The following is a 17726-nucleotide window of genomic DNA, read 5'->3' on the forward strand; positions in this document are numbered from 1 at the left end:
TCTTTCACCCACCAAACTAACCCAATACAATTATCAAATCCAAAGATCTTTCACCCACCAAACTAACCCAATACAATTATCAAATCCAAAGATCTTTCACCCACCAAACTAACCCAATACAATTATCAAATCCAAAGATCTTTCATCCACCAAACTAACCCAATACAATTATCAAATCCAAAGATCTTTCACCCACCAAACTAACCCTATACAATTATCAAATCCAAAAATCTTTCACCCACCAAACTAACCCAATACAATTATCAAATCCAAAAATCTTTCACCCACCAAACTAACCCAATACAATTATCAAATCCAAAGATCTTTCACCCACCAAACTAACCCAATACAATTATCAAATCCAAAGATCTTTCACCCACCAAACTAACCCAATACAATTATCAAATCCAAAAATCTTTCACCCACGAAACTAACCCAATACAATTATCAAATCCAAAGATCTTTCACCCACCAAACTAACCCAATACAATTATCAAATCCAAAGATCTTTCACCCACCAAACTAACCCAATACAATTATCAAATCCAAAAATCTTTCACCCACCAAACTAACCCAATACAATTATCAAATCCAAAGATCTTTCACCCACCAAACTAACCCAATACAATTATCAAATCCAAAAATCTTTCACCCACCAAACTAACCCAATACAATTATCAAATCCAAAGATCTTTCACCCACCAAACCAACCCAATACAATTATCAAATCCAAAAATCTTTCACCCACCAAACCAACCCAATACAATTATCAAATCCAAAAATCTTTCACCCACCAAACTAACCCAATACAATTATCAAATCCAAAGATCTTTCACCCACCAAACTAACCCAATACAATTATCAAATCCAAAAATCTTTCACCCACCAAACTAACCCAATACAATTATCAAATCCAAAAATCTTTCACCCACCAAACTAACCCAATACAATTATCAAATCCAAAAATCTTTCACCCACCAAACTAACCCAATACAATTATCAAATCCAAAAATCTTTCACCCACCAAACTAACCCAATACAATTATCAAATCCAAAAATCTTTCACCCACCAAACTAACCCAATACAATTATCAAATCCAAAAATCTTTCACCCACCAAACTAACCCAATACAATTATCAAATCCAAAAATCTTTCACCCACCAAACTAACCCAATACAATTATCAAATCCAAAAATCTTTCACCCACCAAACTAACCCAATACAATTATCAAATCCAAAAATCTTTCACCCACCAAACTAACCCAATACAATTATCAAATCCAAAAATCTTTCACCCACCAAACTAACCCAATACAATTATCAAATCCAAAAATCTTTCACCCACCAAACTAACCCAATACAATTATCAAATCCAAAAATCTTTCACCCACCAAACTAACCCAATACAATTATCAAATCCAAAAATCTTTCACCCACCAAACTAACCCAATACAATTATCAAAACCAAAAATCTTTCACCCACCAAACTAACCCAATACAATTATCAAAACCAAAAATCTTTCACCCACCAAACTAACCCAATACAATTATCAAACCCAAAAATCTTTCACCCACCAAACTAACCCAATACAATTATCAAATCCAAAAATCTTTCACCCACCAAACTAACCCAATACAATTATCAAATTCAAAAATCTTTCACCCACCAAACTAACCCAATACAATTATCAAATCCAAAAATCTTTCACCAAAACAAAATTTCCTAAGAAAAATCAGCATATCAAACAGAAAATAGAAAAGTTGTTGAAGATGAAAACAAATTCAAACTTTTTTTTTTTTTACAGGGTAATCACCACTTATCAAGGCCCGGAAGCCACTCGGGGATAAGGGTTATTGTGTGTACAGTACATTAGTGTTGGAGTGTCTTACTTAAGGAAGCGGTTCTTCAGGAATTTGTTTACATTGAACTTGAAGACATCCAAGTTGTAGTCAGGTGGGAAAAAGACAACCGGAACAGTTCCACAGGCATGCACTTCTAAGAAAGAAGCTTTGTTCATGGAATCTACGTTTTGATTTTGGCACAGATAAGGATTGGGGAAAATTTTTGACAGTGGTTTCAGCTAGGCGGGTGTTTATTGTGAAAGATTGGCGAGAGGGGACCAGAGATTGGAGTTCAGACGAGCACCTGCCATGGTAATAACGATAAAACAAAGACCGGCTCGCAACGTCTCTCCTGTGGGAGAGAGGTTGCAGGGAAGAGAAAAGGGCATCACCCACTAGTCCATGAAGCCTATTTTGTACTTTGTCAAGGCAGGATAGGCTGTTTTTAGCAGCTCCTGCTCAGATGTGGCAGTAGTACTCCATCCTTGGACATACTTGGTTTTTATACAGATAGAGAATTGCATCAGGGGTGAGATATCTTCTGGAGCGGTAGAAGGATCCTACCATTTTTCTAGCGATCTTGGTAACTGACTTGATGTACATATTCCATTTCAGGTCAGGGGTAAAGGTCAAGCCCAGAAGTTTATCAAAACATGGAGCTTCCCCTAGACGAGAGCCATCCATTTCAATTGATTGCATATGTGGATCAGAGCGTTGATGATGTAAAGATAGAAGCTTGGTTTTAGATGCATTAAAAGTAACCAGCCACCTCTTCCCTCACTGAACTATGTGCTCAATATCAAAGAAGAGAGAATCAGAGAGAACTTTGTCATTTACAGCCTTTGATGTGTTGCAATAGATGGTCGTGTCATCAGCATCGATGTCAACGAATGATTTAAGTATGTGTTTTGGGAGATCATTGATGTAGATCAGGAAGAGAGTTGGGTCTAGGATGGACCCCTGAGGGACTCCAGCATTAATATTGATGGCCTCTGATTTCTGCCCATCAACCACTACTCTTATGAGCCTCTCAGAGAGAAATGATTTTATGATTGAGAAAACATTTCCAGTTATACCGTAGCTGGAAATCTTGTGAAGTAGGCTCTTACGCCATACCTTATCGAAGGCCTTTGGTATGTGAAGAGCAATTGCCCTAGAGAAGCCTTTGTCAAGAGATTCGCTAATCCTCTGAGATATAACAGTTAGCACATCTGCTGTAAATCTGGCAGAACAGAAACCATATTGCATGTCCCTAAGAAGGTTATTTCTGCTGAGGTGGTTGACTACTTCTCTATTTAATATGGATTCCAGCAACTTACTCATGACACACAGGAGACTTATTGGTCTGTACTGAGAGGGAGAGGACTTATCACCTGAGTTCTTAAATACAGGGCATATTAATGAGGTTTTCCAGGGTGTTGGGAAGCACTTCTTTTTAAGGCAACGCTTAAAGAGTTTTTTAAGTATGGGAGCAAGTTCTAGTTGAAACTTTTTCAGCACAATGATTGGAATGCCGTCAGGGCCAATTGCTTTACTGGAATCAAGAGCCAAGGAAGGTATTCAAGACAGAGAAATCAATAAACCCAAATAAAAATAAACCAAAAAACCTGGAGATGGAAAAATCTCGCCAATGCTCCTAATCTAAACCAGAAATAACACCAAATGAAGTACCAAACCAAAAACCTAAAATAATCCAAAAATGGAAGTGGGTGAACATTTGCAAGCACCTACAAGACCTTCTCAGAAGCTAGAAAGATAATAGAATACCAAAACACACAGAGGAATAATAATCTGTTCATGGATTGAAATAATAAAAAAAAAAACAGCTAAAGCTCGTAGAGTAACAAAGGCAGCTAAAAAAGATGTCTGGAAAAATTTTTTCAGCAAATTGAATTCCTCCACAAAACCAAGAGCAATATGAGAGATGATTAAAAAAAATTGCAGGTAAACATCAATCAACACCAATTAAACATCTTAAAAATAACTTCAGAGTAACCGATAAAAAGAACACAGCAAACTTACTAGTTGAAACCTTTCCCAAAACTCATCTAATCAAAACCATAACACAAAATTTATAACAATTAAACAGAATGCCAAACAGTACAAACTAAACTTTAAAAAAAAAAAAAAAAAACGAGAAGATTACAATAAACTGCTTCTCTCTCTCTCTCTCTCTCTCTCCAGCAGTTGTTGTGATCTACAATGCTATAGAAGTAAAAATTATAGCATCTTGGATTGACATATTGAGTTCTTGGAGGGTTTTTGTCTCGTCTCTCTTTCCCGGCATAAATTTTGGCTCGACAAGCATTCCGATCCCGGGATAGTACTGTCCATTGCTCACATTCCACACTGAAATCTCTGAGATCTTGCTTTAGCACATCCTTGAAGCTGAAACGCAGACGACCAACAGGTCGAGTATTCTCTTTCAAAACACCATATAATACATTGTGAGGTAGGCGTTCACATGACATTCGGTTTGCATGGCCTGCTCACCAAAGTCTCATAAACTTAATTCTCGTGGAAAGTGCACCCGAACCTGTCCATCTGAAGAGCTCTTCGTTTGTCATTCTGTCCTTCCATGACATGCCAATGATTGAGTGTCAGGTCATGTGCTACTGATACCATGTAACCCAGTAGTACCTGTCTCATGGACGAGTAACCAGCAACTAAACTGGTTTCCCCACCAGACTTGTTTGGTGAGGAGAGTAGTTAGTCTCCCAGAAGGATTAAAAACAAGATCTTCCAAAGGGTGGATGACCCCTCCCTCCTTTTGGGTGGGGTGGGGTCAACGGCTAACTAGCACCATGTGTGTGTATATATATATATATATATATGTTGGGTCAGGGGTCCCACTCCTGATACCAGTACCATGTAATGCCAGCAGTGTTGTCCTCTTCACTAATACCTTCCTGGTAATCTGCGCTGCGCTGAACCTCTCAAGGATGGGTGGTCCCTCCTGTGTAATACTAAAGGGCAGATGAGCTACCTAGGCAGTTGACGGCCAGCCACCAAATTAAGGCACTTGAAATAATCATCGATTTTTATGGCAGCTCCTGTGCACGTTCTCTCTCAGACGTACTGGCATAGCCTTTCCTCTGATACAGGGAGACTTTAGGCGAGAGAAGCGTTTGATCAATGCAAGGACCATCCAAGCAAGCTTAACAGTCCTGGCAGAGATCCAAACTATGACAAACAACATCGCATCTACCAAGTAGAGCCAACTGCCTCAGTCGTAACTGTTGAAGCAAACAGGGTTACAGTAGTTACCGGTTATAAGCTATGGCTAATGGTGATATAACCAGGCTCTAGGATCTGTAATCAACAGTGGGAGAGACTGTTTCGTCTCATGATAAGCTATCGCCCGCTCAAGTCAGGCAACCCCTGATCAATTAGGTGCTATCACTTCATGACACGCTACCTGCATGGGTGTGCAGGGTACAGCGTTCAGTTACTCACCCAAGAAATGTAAGCTTACCTTTGCTACATGGAATGTCTGGACAATAACCACTGGAATGAATACTGATAATGATTCTGACCTTGATGATGCTCGAAAAACTGTAGTGATTGATGGAGAACTGCTCAAGCGTACTATTGATATTGCAGCACTGCAAGAAACGAGGCTCTCTGGAAGTGTCACCATCAAAGAGGAAAATTATAACTTTTACCAGTTTGATAGACCGGAAGGAGAAGTAAGAATGTACGGCACTGGATTTGCTGTGAGGAACAATCTTATTCCGAACATTCAGACTCCATCAGCAACATCTAACAGGTTGTCCCATCTGAGGCTCAACACGGAGTAGGGTAGTGTTCTCATCTTATCTGCCGATGCACCAACTCTTGATGCCGAAGCATCAGTGAAAGATGTCTTCTATGAGCAATTAAAAGAAAAGCTAAGAACATGCTCTGAGAAGAATGCATAGTGTTGCTTGGGGATATGACTGCTCGGGTCAGGGCTGATTATACAAGCTGGCCACAATACTTCAGAAAGGTTGGAGTTGGAAGGATAAATGAAAATGGGCAATGCCTCCTTGAGGTCTGTTGTAGAAACAACCTAATCATCACAAACATGCTATTCCCAGGCAACCCTTTTCACAAGGTGTCTTCGTCATAATCAAAATAAATAAAAGCGAAGCATGCAACACACTAATATACACAGTGTAGACTGTGACACAGATCACAGCATTGTGGTGTCTCTAATGGTGCTTCAGCCAAAGCTCTACCATAAGAGAGTTGTTAAATCGCTTAAGATTGACCTCTACAAAACCAACATTCCCTCTAAATGCGATGAGTTCTGTGAGACCTTGTCTGAAAACTTGAAAACAGCCACATATGGAGGTGACCAATCCAGAACAGTACTGGACTAAAATGAAGAAATCAATCCAAGACTGTGCTGTTGATGTTTTTGTGAGACAGGCCAGGAAAAACCCAGATTGGTTTTCTGCCTCACTTCCGACCATCCAGCCAGTTCTCTAAGAAAAACGACATACCTTTCTCTCCCATAAAATCGGACCAACTAGGAAAAGTAAAGAATAGCACACGAAATGCTGTGCTGAAGCTCAAAGGGTCACTAGAAAATGTGTGAAAGAGCATTGGGTTTCTCTTTGCTCTGCAATTAAAACAGCCCATGATGCAAGAGACATTCGAGGAATGTACTCTGGAATAAAGTCTGTCTTAGGGCCCTCCAAGCAATCACTCTGTATCCTTTTGCGTAAAGATGGTATGACAATCACAGATAATTCTGAGAAATTAGATCGATGGATTGAGCATTACACTGACTTGTATAATAGTGACAGCAACGTGTCTCACCAGGTCATTCAGTCAATCAATCTTTTCCCAACCCTAAATAAACTAGACAAAGAACCAACCATCCAATAGGTAGCCAAAGTAATATTTGCTCTCCGCAACAATAAAGTTGAAGGTGAGGACGGAATATCTGCTGAGCTCTTCAAAGCAGGCTCAGAGGTAAAGTGCTTACATTGACTGAATTAAAAGATTCTATTAAAAGATCTCACAACACAGCCATAGGACCAGACAAAATCCATTACAAATTCTTACCTTTTTTCTAAACTACTAGATTTGGCATTAAATAACCTGAAAAGGGTTGATAAACAAAAAACATCATTCTTAACATGGGGAGAGGGTTTTCTTAGCTATTTTGTTCCTACAGTCTTATTTTGCATATAAATCTAGGACCATTTTGAATCGTTTATAAAAAAATTCAAAGAGCATTTTGTCAACTAATGAGTAATGCAAATCAGCTTTGTGTTAAAATAAATCTTAAGTTGGCTCACAATTTTCAATCAATTACAAGGAAAACATTTGAGAAAAAAATTTACTCGTGCAATATATGCCTCCTTCCTCCAAGTGTATGTTTTACATTTGCAAAAATATATGCAGGCTTTACAGTAATTTGAAAATTTAAAACCAGCAACAATTCTCTAATTAAATATGTAGAAATCATTAAGAATCAGAATCTGTAATTGTATCAGAATCAAGGAAAATTTTGGAATCGTCCCATCATTAATAGTTATTTTTTAAAAAATGTGAAGGAGACTGGTGAATAAGAAAGATTTTCCAATGTTTTAAAGTTAAAATGTTTATGAAATTGCACCTTCAAAAGCGAGGAAGAAGATGCTACTATCATTTTCTAAGTGACTGAGAAAGATTTCCTTTTTTCTTTTGTAGGTTGCAAATGAAACTGACAATGGTAGGAGAAGGCGTGCTGACGCTCCTGCTGCTCCCTCAACCCCTAAAACACTTCCAACGACAGTTGCACATCCCTTTAATTCTAGCAATAAGCAGGTGATATTTGTAACATTTCTCTGATGTAAAGACTTGGAAAGTTAATTTTTGCGACTTTGAAGCCATTATTTTCTATTTGATCTGAAATGTAAATCATTTATGTGCGGCCAAGCACAGATCCAGCACCCCCAATTGTGGTGGCAGTTGAAAGGAATTAATTTAACATGACACCATATCTGGGATTGCACATTTAAACCTTTTAGGAACTAGCACACATCATTTTTTTAGAAACTTAATCAAGAAAGAAAAAAAATGTAAAAGCAGTTTAAAAAAGAAAAAAAAAAGGTTCTGCTCGTAAAATTGTTTTCCATTGTCTTGTATTACCATTTTGTCTTTCAGATTCATTCCTTTATAGATTTTATTTATTCATGGGTTCACATATACACACCATAATGTGGTGCTAGTGTCGTCAGTAATGTATCTGTGTGGATCACTAAAGAGTTTTGGGTCGTTTAACATGATACTCTCTTCTTTATCATGCTGACCAAATCAGAGATTACTAGTCTCTGATCCACCTTTGTATAGCACACTTTCAGGCACTGGACATAATGTGAGGGTCCTACACACTCTTTTGGCTCACTGCTGATTTGTGTCTGCCAAATCCAGTTGACATAAAATGCCAAACCAAATCAAGAAACTGCTACAGCTGCCATTCCCTTAGATCTTGATTCTATCAATCATTTCTTTTTCTTCGGTGTTTCCAAATTGCTCTGCTTCAAAGCTCACAATTATTTTTGCCATAGCTTTCAGCTGTTTGTTAACAAAGACTTTCAATGTCATTGTTTGGATCTTGTCAATGTCCAAATCAAAATCATATTTATATATAAGGTCAGTGCATTTATTAAAATAATTGTATTGTGCAACTTATAAGCAATTTATACCAATGATTTTGGATTATGTAGGTAACATATAACATATGATGAAAAACTGTAAAAAAAACTTCCAAATTATGAATGTTTTGGACTGTCTGTGAGGAGGACCGATCTCTGGATCGGTGTCATATTTTAAAGTTTTATTTATATTCTTAGCATTGATGAATGCCTCGCTGGTATGAGAATAATAAAATAAAACATATATGCAGACTGATATATAAAAATATCAGTAAATGGTTGAAACAATTGTATACTTGTATAGTAAATAAAACTGAACCTTTTTGAGATGAGCAAAAAAATTAATGACCAAGTAAAGCTGTAGCAGAAGACAAATACTGGTGAACATTTCAAGTGACACTGGTTGTTCGACCTTGACATTGCCGTTGGTTGTTTGTAAACACGTCAAATAGCAGATATGGTTGAATGTTCACAAGCAAGATTTTTTAAAAATATATTTACAAAACTTTTTAAGATTTAAAAGAAAAATATATATATTAGTATAGTTGATACCTATGAAAAAAAAAAAAAAAGAAAAAGTCCAATGTGAACAAGTTCTAATTGAATCGTCCCCCTAAGTAATCCAAGTTTCAAAATTCCCACTGTTTACTATGCTAAAATCACAATGACTAATATATACCTATTAACCCTTATCCTCGAGTGGCCTCTGGGCCTTGGTAAGTGGTGACACCCTTGTAAAAAATAAAAAAATTTACAAAACATTTTTCTAATATGATATATTTACAAGACTTTTAAGGATTAAAAAAATACAACTTTTACCCAGAATTGGCGGAGTAGTCTGCTAGACACCGCAAAGGTCAAATCTTTTGAACTTTGACCCCTTGGCAGCTCAAATTTTCGATCCAAACCAATTAAAAGAATTTGCCCTATCTCTGAATACTTTTTATGTAAAATTTCAAATGTTTAGATCAGAAATTTGCTGAATAATTTGGTAGACTGCGGAGGTCAAATGTTTTTAACTTTGACCCCAATTTTGACCCTTTAACATATTTTTGGGGGCTCAAATTGAATTAAAAAGTTTGATCCATGTCCAAGTAATCTACATTTAAAATTTCAAGTGTTTAGACCCAAAATTGATGGAGGAGTTTGGTAGAGTTTTCAAAGGTCAAATCGTTGAACTTTGACCTCTTGACAGCCAACCTTCTGGCCGAAAACTGATTAAAAAGATTTTCCCAAATCTCAAGACTCCTTACATCAAATCTCGAGTCCCTAGACCGAAAATGAACAGTTATTTGGTAGGGAAATGTACACATACACACACACACACACACACACACACACAGACGTTTTCACTTTTATAGATATATGGATTCTTTAAACATAATTTCTTTTGACTCCGCATTATTATTGCTCCTAATGTTTGTGATTCCAAGCTTCTATTTAGGCAAACAAATGCAATTGTAAATTTTCTCAACCATTTCTCAATTTTTTGTTCCATTTTATTTCAAAGTTCTAAGAAATCCCCTTCCTGGGGCTAACAACTGATCTCTATATTTAGATATTCAAATATTCTACTAAAGTTCTTCATAGTATATCTTTCTTGTGGTGTCCTGGTCTTACCAGATTCTAGGACAATTCATCTCGTCTGGTGGAGTATCCAGCTTCATGCTATTACGCAACATCATTTTGGGAAGGTGCACCATTCCTTGTAAAATGCCAGTGTAGCTTAGTCATAGCGAGGAGATCTTATTTGGGCTGTGAATACTATTTGATTTTAAATATTTACTCGAGATTTAATTGTAGGGTGAAGTATCCTCATGCCAGGTTGTCCTGTGTATAGAGGAACCTTCAACACTCAAGGATCGTGTCAAATAGACATTCAAATTGTGAGCTCAAGTGTTTAAATTTTCTATTTTACTGAGGAATAAACTTGTATTTTAAAAAAACAAAACTTTGATGCTTGTGTAGAAGTAGGTATTAGGCATCAATTAATAAACATTTCCTGATTTCAGATTCTTTGGGATATTTTAAAGGGTTACAACCTTCACTTTGAAAATTCAAATATACAAGATATACATTGAATTTGATCCATAGCCATAAGACACCAATTAAGCAAGATTCCCTGAATTTCAATTTCTTAAGACCCCTTAAGCTTAAGCCTTAAACATTTTTGTTTAGAATCAAAATTATGAAGTGGTTGATAAAAACTAGAATAATAATGTTTAATATCACCTGTATTACTATCTTCATGAAAGTTTTAATTTAATTCTACTCTTAAACTCGCACAGATATTCTTTTATTATATATTTGTTGTTTTGCTTTTTTTTTTTTTTACCTTATATTTAGTTTGCACCGGATTCATATGTTGTTTCAACGTTACACGATGGACCTTATGCCTTCCTCCTTAAAATTAAATCCAAAAAAAAGTTTACAGCTGAAGGTAAGTGAACCTTTTCTTTCCATTTTTAACAACAAGATTTTAAACGATAATGATACAAGTGTAGCAAGATATGATCGTCTGTGAAATCTTGAAATAAAAACACTAAACAGCTGTGATTTTCTAAAAAAAAAAAAAAAAAAAAACTTGTTTGGTTTATCGAGATGTGTGATACTTCTGTGTTTTATCTCTCTTCTGTCTCCTTCGGCTGCCTACTCAACCTATTTACTGTTTGCTGTTACAGAGGACCTTTAACCAGACCGGTTCTCAATACACGTACCCAACCATCTCTTGCCTTTTTTTCAACTTCCTGCCTTACTATTACTTGTAGCAGCATTCACCTGGAATGGGTCGAGCCGGCTCCAATGGTGTTTACCGCATCTCTCGTCAAAGCCATTGACTCTCGTTGGTCGGCAGGAGAGTCAACGGCATGATCCAGTCATTCATGGTTCTGGTGACAAACACCAAAAATGCAAGAACTGGACATAATCTCTGCCTTGACCATTGTGAGCCAAGTCTTAAGTTGGCCACCTTGACACTTCTTTCAACCAGTGGGTGCATTGGGCACCATCAATTGATGGATGAACTCCTCCCCTGGCTGGCGCAACACATGACCGAACCACAGGCGAATGATGTTACATCTAGCACGTATGGCCAAGTTAGGGATCCAGGATATTGCAAAGGCAGTAGTGATCGAAGACTTCAAGTTTATGAAGATTCTCTTTGCGGAGTGACCAGGTCTTACATCCAAAGAGAAGAATTTTTGACCATGGCCATGTAGATCCGCAACATTGTGGAATGTCTTATTTCCTGATGAGACCACAGTCGTTTTAGAAGATGGATGAAGGCTGCTCTAGCCAGGTTGATATGGGTGTTGATTTTGTTTTTCGATTGACCGGTAGCTGTAAAATTGGCACGAAGCTATTTAAAGCTTTCAAACTCTTTTTACAGCTTCACCATAGAGAGTTATAACCATTCGGTCATGGGCCGAGGAAGGGGGGGGGGTATCAGAGAGAATCTTCATCTTGGAAGCATTAATTCTCATTTCAATCATTTTGGCCATGTGACTGATCTCATCGAGCGCATATTGGACCTCCACATCAGCAAAGTCGAGATAGGTGATAGAACAGCTATGGCTCACTCTGACACCAGTGAAGCCAGCCAAGCTTCTCTCTAGGATTAAGTCAATGATGTAGTTGAACAGGATGCGGGAGAGTACACAGTTTTGGTAGATGCCTGTTTGGACAACGAAGGAATCTGATTCTTTCCCATAGCACCTCACTCTAGTTCGGGTGTGCACGTAGTACGCCTTGATAAGGTTGAGAAGCTTGGTTGGGAAGCCATCGTGGTGCATTATGTCCCAGAGGCTGCTGCGATCCAGTGTCGAAGGCTGCGGTGAAATCAGCGAAGCAGATAACAGTAGATTGCTGATAATCCCAAAACCTCAACATGAAATATCTCCAGAAAAAAAAACTCAAATAAACCTAGAACCCCATCTTCCAACGTAGACCCCTACTACCAGGTCTCCTTCTCCAACATCAGAGGTCTACATTCCAACCTTCCAGAGGTTGAAACCCAATTACAGGAGACGAAGCCGGACATATTCTTTCTAAGCGAAACTGGAATAGGGCCGACCACTTCCCTAGATGAGTTCATAATCAATGGATACTCTAACTTAACATTTAAATCTGATCCCCAAGATCGGCATGGAACATGTGCCTACATTAAAGATGGCTTCCCGTGTGGCAGGGATATCTTTAGAGAAGATCCTAATTTACCTTATATGTGCTTCCGGGTTGCACTTGCTTACACCAGTGCATTTATATTTGCCCTCTATCGGCCCCATAACAATGGAATTACTATCTTTAAGAGTATATCTGAGAAAATAGACCACATCCTGTCTGCACATCCCTCGGCTAACATCCACCTCTGTGGTGACTTCAATGTCCATGACATGGAATGGCTGACCCATTCAAATAAGACAGACGATGAGGGGAGGTTTTGTCATGATTTTGCCATTGCTTATGGCCACACTCATATTGTTCGCGAACCCACCCGCATGCCCGATACTACTGGTCAGTATGCAAGCCTCCTATACCTTTTTCTCTCAACTTCCCCTGAGCTATGTTCATGTTCTGTTCACTCTCCTCTAGGATCCTCTGACCACTCCGTCGTATCAGTTAAGATAAAAATGAAATATAATAAGTCCCCAGACGTACCCCTCCACCGTACTGTATACCAATACTCTATGGCTGACTGGGATAGCTTCCGTACATTCATATCTGATTTACCTCTGCATTCCATGTTTAAAAAGGATGTGTCCTCTATAGTATCAGATCTTACCGAATGTTTAATTGTAGGCATAGACCAATTCATACCATCTAAAAAATTCAACAAAAACCTAACAGTCAGTCAGCCATGGTTCTCCCCAGAATGTGCTGCTGCTATCGCGCACAGAAATCACTTTTTCCATAACTACCAACGTAATCGATGCACTGAGACTGAAGCTGTTTTCAGGAACGCCAGCAACCACTGTAAAAGAGTAATAAAAAATGCAAGAGAGCTATATGCCCAGTCTGTTAAATCCAAAGTAGCTGATCAGCGGCTTGGTTCCCACCAGTTTTGGCAAATAACAAATAGGATCCTGAACAGAAGTGTGGATTCTATCCCAACCATTATCAATGGACCAGAGGTCATCTCGCCAGCATCAGACAAGGCCAAACTATTTGCAAAGAATTTTGCAGCTAATTCTACCCTATGCGACGAAGGCCATCAACTCCCCATATTTCCTCCTATAACACAGAACACGCTAGGTAACATACAAATATCTGTGCATGAGGTCGCCAAGCTAATCAAGAACCTTGATTCCAGTAAAGCAACTGGCCCTGACGGCATCCCAATTATAGTGTTAAAAAAGCTTCAACCAGAACTTGCTCCCATACTTACGAAACTATTTAAGCACTGCCTTAAGGAGAAGTGCTTTCCGACTCCCTGGAAAAACTCATCAATATGCCCTGTATTTAATAATTAAGGTGATAAGTCATCTCCCTCTCAGTACAGACCAATAAGTCTCCTGTGTGTTATGAGTAAGTTGCTGGAATCCATATTAAATAGAGAAATAGTAAACCACCTCAGCAGAAACCATCTTCTTAGTGACACACAATATGGTTTCCGTTCTGCCAGATCTACCGCAGATGTGCTAACGGTTATATCTCACAGGATTAGTGAATCTCTTGACAAAAGCTTCCTTTCTAGGGCAATTGCTCTTGACATATCAAAGGCCTTCGACAAGGTATGGCATAAGGGCCTACTTCACAAGATTTCCAGCTACGGTATAACTGGAAATGTTTTCTCAATCATAAAATCATTTTTCTCTGAGAGGCTCATAAGAGTAGTGGTCGATGGGCAGAAATCAGAGGCCTGCAGTATTAATGCTGGAGTCCCTCAAGGGTCAATCCTAGGCCCAACTCTCTTCCTGATCTACATCAATGTCCTCCCTAAACACATACTTAAATCATTCGTTGACAACTATGCTGATGACACAACCATCTACGGCAACACATCAAAGGCTGTAAATGACAAAGTTCTCTCTGATTCTCTCTCCTCTGATGTCGAGCGCGTGGTTCAGTGGGGGAAGACGTGGCTGGTTACCTTTAATGCAACTAAAACCAAACTCCTATCTTTACATCGTCAACGCTCTGATCCCCATTTGGCATCAATTGAAGTAGATGGCTCTCGTCTAGGAGAAGCCCCGTGTTTTGACAAGCTTCTGGGTTTGACCTTTACTCCTGATCTGAAATGGAATATGTACATCAAGTCTGTTACCAAGGTCGCTGGAAAGATGGTGGGATCCTTCCACCGCTCCAGAAGATATCTCACTACTGATGCAATTCTCTATCTATATAAAAGCCAAGTCCGTCCAAGGATGGAATACTGCTGCCATATCTGGGCAGGAGCTGCTAAAAACAGCCTATCCTGCCTTGACAGAGTACAAAATTGGCTTAGTGGGGGATGCCCTTTTCTCTACCCTACACCCTCTCTACCATAGAAGAGACGTTGCAAGCCTATTCTTGTTTTATCGTTATTTCAATGACAGGTGCTCGTCTGAACTCCAATCTTTGGTCCCCCCTCGCCAATCTTTCACAAAAAACACCTGTCTAGCTGAATCTACTGTGAAAAATTTCCCCCACTCTATATCTGTGCCTAAATCAAAACGTGGATTCCATGAACAAAGCTTCTTTCTTAGAACTGCACGCCTGTGGAACTCTGTTCCGTCTGCCTGCTTCCCGCCTGACTACAACTTGGATGTCTTCAAGTCCAGCGTTAACAAATTCCTAATGAACACTTCATTAAATCTCCACACTAACATACTGTACTTGCAATAACCCTTATCCCTGAGTGGCTTCCGGGCCTTGATAAGTGGTGTCCACCATGTAAAAAACACCAAAAAAAAAACCCACCACTGCGCTAGAATTTTTTTTTTTTTTTTTTTTTAATTACATTTTCACCCCAAACAAGGCACATTGCCACTTTGGTGTAGGGGGCTACTATCAGGGGAAACATCTACTGGGGTACTATGTAGGGATTAGGGCAGCGAGATGTTGGTTCACGTTGCACTTGAACTTATGCATGTCAGTACAGTTGGGGAAGCAGTGACCCGGAATGGAATTCCAAAGTCTAGCAGTTCTGGGGAAGAAACTACTGGAGTAGAAGGATCTTTTACATCTAGGGATCTCTACAGTGTGGGGGTGGGATTTTGCAGCTTGTCGGGTCTGTCGAGGGTGTTCACGTCGTGGGGGCACAAGTGCTTGCAGTTCTTCAGAGCATTCACCATTATAATACTTGTAGAACAGGCAGAGGGATGCAACGTTTCGACGATGGGACAGAGGCTGAAGTTTTGATGCCAGTTTAGGGCCTATCAGATTTGCGACTCTCTTTTGAACCCTGTCAAGGAGCGAGAGACTAGTAGCCGATGCACCGGCCCAAATATGACAGCAATACTCCATACATGGGCGAATAGTGGCCTTATAGAGGTACAGGATACTTTCGGGTGTTAAAAGTTTTCTAGCACGGTAGAGAGAGCCCACCTTCCTTGCAGCGGCCCTGGCAATGCCCTCGATGTAACTGTTCCAACTCATGTTTCCAGTGAACGTTAGGCCAAGGAGCTTGAGAGACGTACTCTCAGATAAAGAGTCGTTGGCCATTGCTATAGGTGGTAGAGAAGGTTTCTTGTAATTATTGAATGAAACCAGTTTTGTCTTGGTGGCATTGAACGTGACCATCCATTTTTGTCCCCATTCCACTACTGATTGGAGGTCATCCTCTAGTGTTTCTGCCATTACTTTAGATATATGTTCGTTTGTTTTCCTGTCGTGCCTGCTATAGAGTGTGGTGTCATCAGCATATATCCCCATCTCAGAGGCAATCTTGTCGGGGAGGTCATTTATGAATATCAGGAACAGCAGAGGTCCCAGGATAGATCCTTGGGGCACTCCCGCATTTATATCATATTGTTTAGATGTACGACCGTCGAGGACAACCTGGATTTTTCTCTTATCTAAGAAGGATTTAATTACGTTAAGTATTCTACCAGTGATACCGTAAGATCTAATCTTCCTGAGGAGACCCTCATGCCATACCCTGTCAAAAGCCTTAGATATATCTAGAGCTACCGCTCTTCCCTCTCCCGCTTTGTCCAGTGAATGGTATATGCGTTCAGAGATTACAGTGAGGATGTCTGCCGTGGAACGGGCTTGTCTAAATCCATATTGACGGTCGGTCAGAAGTTTAGCATCTGTAAGGTGCTGGACTAGAGCATGGTTAATTAAGGTCTCAAATATTTTGGCAAAAAGTGGGAGGAGGCTAATAGGGCGATAATTTAATGGGTCAGTTCTTTCGCCAGAATTCTTGAATACTGGTACTACAGAAGCAGTTTTCCAACAGCTCGGAAAGCAAGATTCATTAAGGCATTTGTTGTAGAGTTTGGAGAGAACTGGAGCTACTTCGGCTGAGCACTTTTTTAATAGCACAGCTGGGATGTGGTCGGGTCCACATGCTTTGGAAGTGTCAAGGTTTTTTATGATGGCATGCACCTGAGCAGGGGTGATTTTCAGGTCGTCTAGCGTGGCGTCTGTCCGCATAGGAAATTGAGGTAGGGGGTGGTTTAGAGGGTCCAGTGTGGAGTTTGAGGCAAACCGACTGGCAAGCATGTTAGCCTTCTCGGTTGCTGAGCAAAGAACCTCGTGATTGTTGGTTAGTGGGGGAATTGTTGATTGCCCATTATTTACTACACTGTTGTAGATTTTCCAGAAGTCACGAGTTCCTAGTTTTTGTGCTTCGATGCGTTTTTTCGTGGTTTCCGTAAATTCCCTCTTAGCTGTCGCTATTTCTTTCTTAACGTTACTGCTAGCTTCTATGTACTTCTGTCTGTTTGAACTGGACTTATGTCGATTAAACCTGCGGAATGCATGCTGCCTTTGAGCAATGGCAGTTGCGCAAGTCGAAGTAAACCATTGGGGAGAGTGGGGCTTGCTATAGAATTTCCGCATGGGAACATGCGCTTCGATTGCAGTTTTGAACCATTCAGTGGTCTCGGTTGCACACTGTTCAGCAGGAAGAGAAAAAATATTTCCCCATGGGGCATCTCTGATAAGATCTCTGATAGCTTCCCAGTCAGCCTTTTTATAATATCTCGTTGTTTTGAGCACTGGCTCTTCAGTTTTGGGTCTAGAGTTTAGGGCGATTTCAACCATTATCACCGCATGATCAGCGTTCCCAAGTGGGCTGTCGGCTTTCGTTACACAATCATCAGGAA

At 39.6% G+C, this 17726-nt stretch overlaps 1 protein-coding gene across 2 annotated transcripts in view; it reads left to right on the forward strand.

Annotated features, from left to right (window-relative positions):
* The window catches only part of LOC145260304 (transmembrane protein 87A-like), a 135573-nt gene that overhangs the window by 80975 nt on the left and 36872 nt on the right, over nt 1-17726 (forward strand). For both annotated transcript variants that reach the window (XM_080118192.1, XM_080118191.1), the window contains 2 exons: nt 7529-7645; nt 10822-10915. In XM_080118192.1, the coding sequence (XP_079974318.1) occupies nt 7529-7645; nt 10822-10915 (211 nt within the window). The remainder of the gene's footprint in view (nt 1-7528; nt 7646-10821; nt 10916-17726) is intronic.

The sequence above is a fragment of the Euprymna scolopes genome, chromosome 36 (assembly GCF_053919585.1).
Source record: "Euprymna scolopes isolate OS-2025 chromosome 36, ASM5391958v1, whole genome shotgun sequence".
NCBI classification, from domain to species: domain Eukaryota; kingdom Metazoa; phylum Mollusca; class Cephalopoda; order Sepiida; family Sepiolidae; genus Euprymna; species Euprymna scolopes.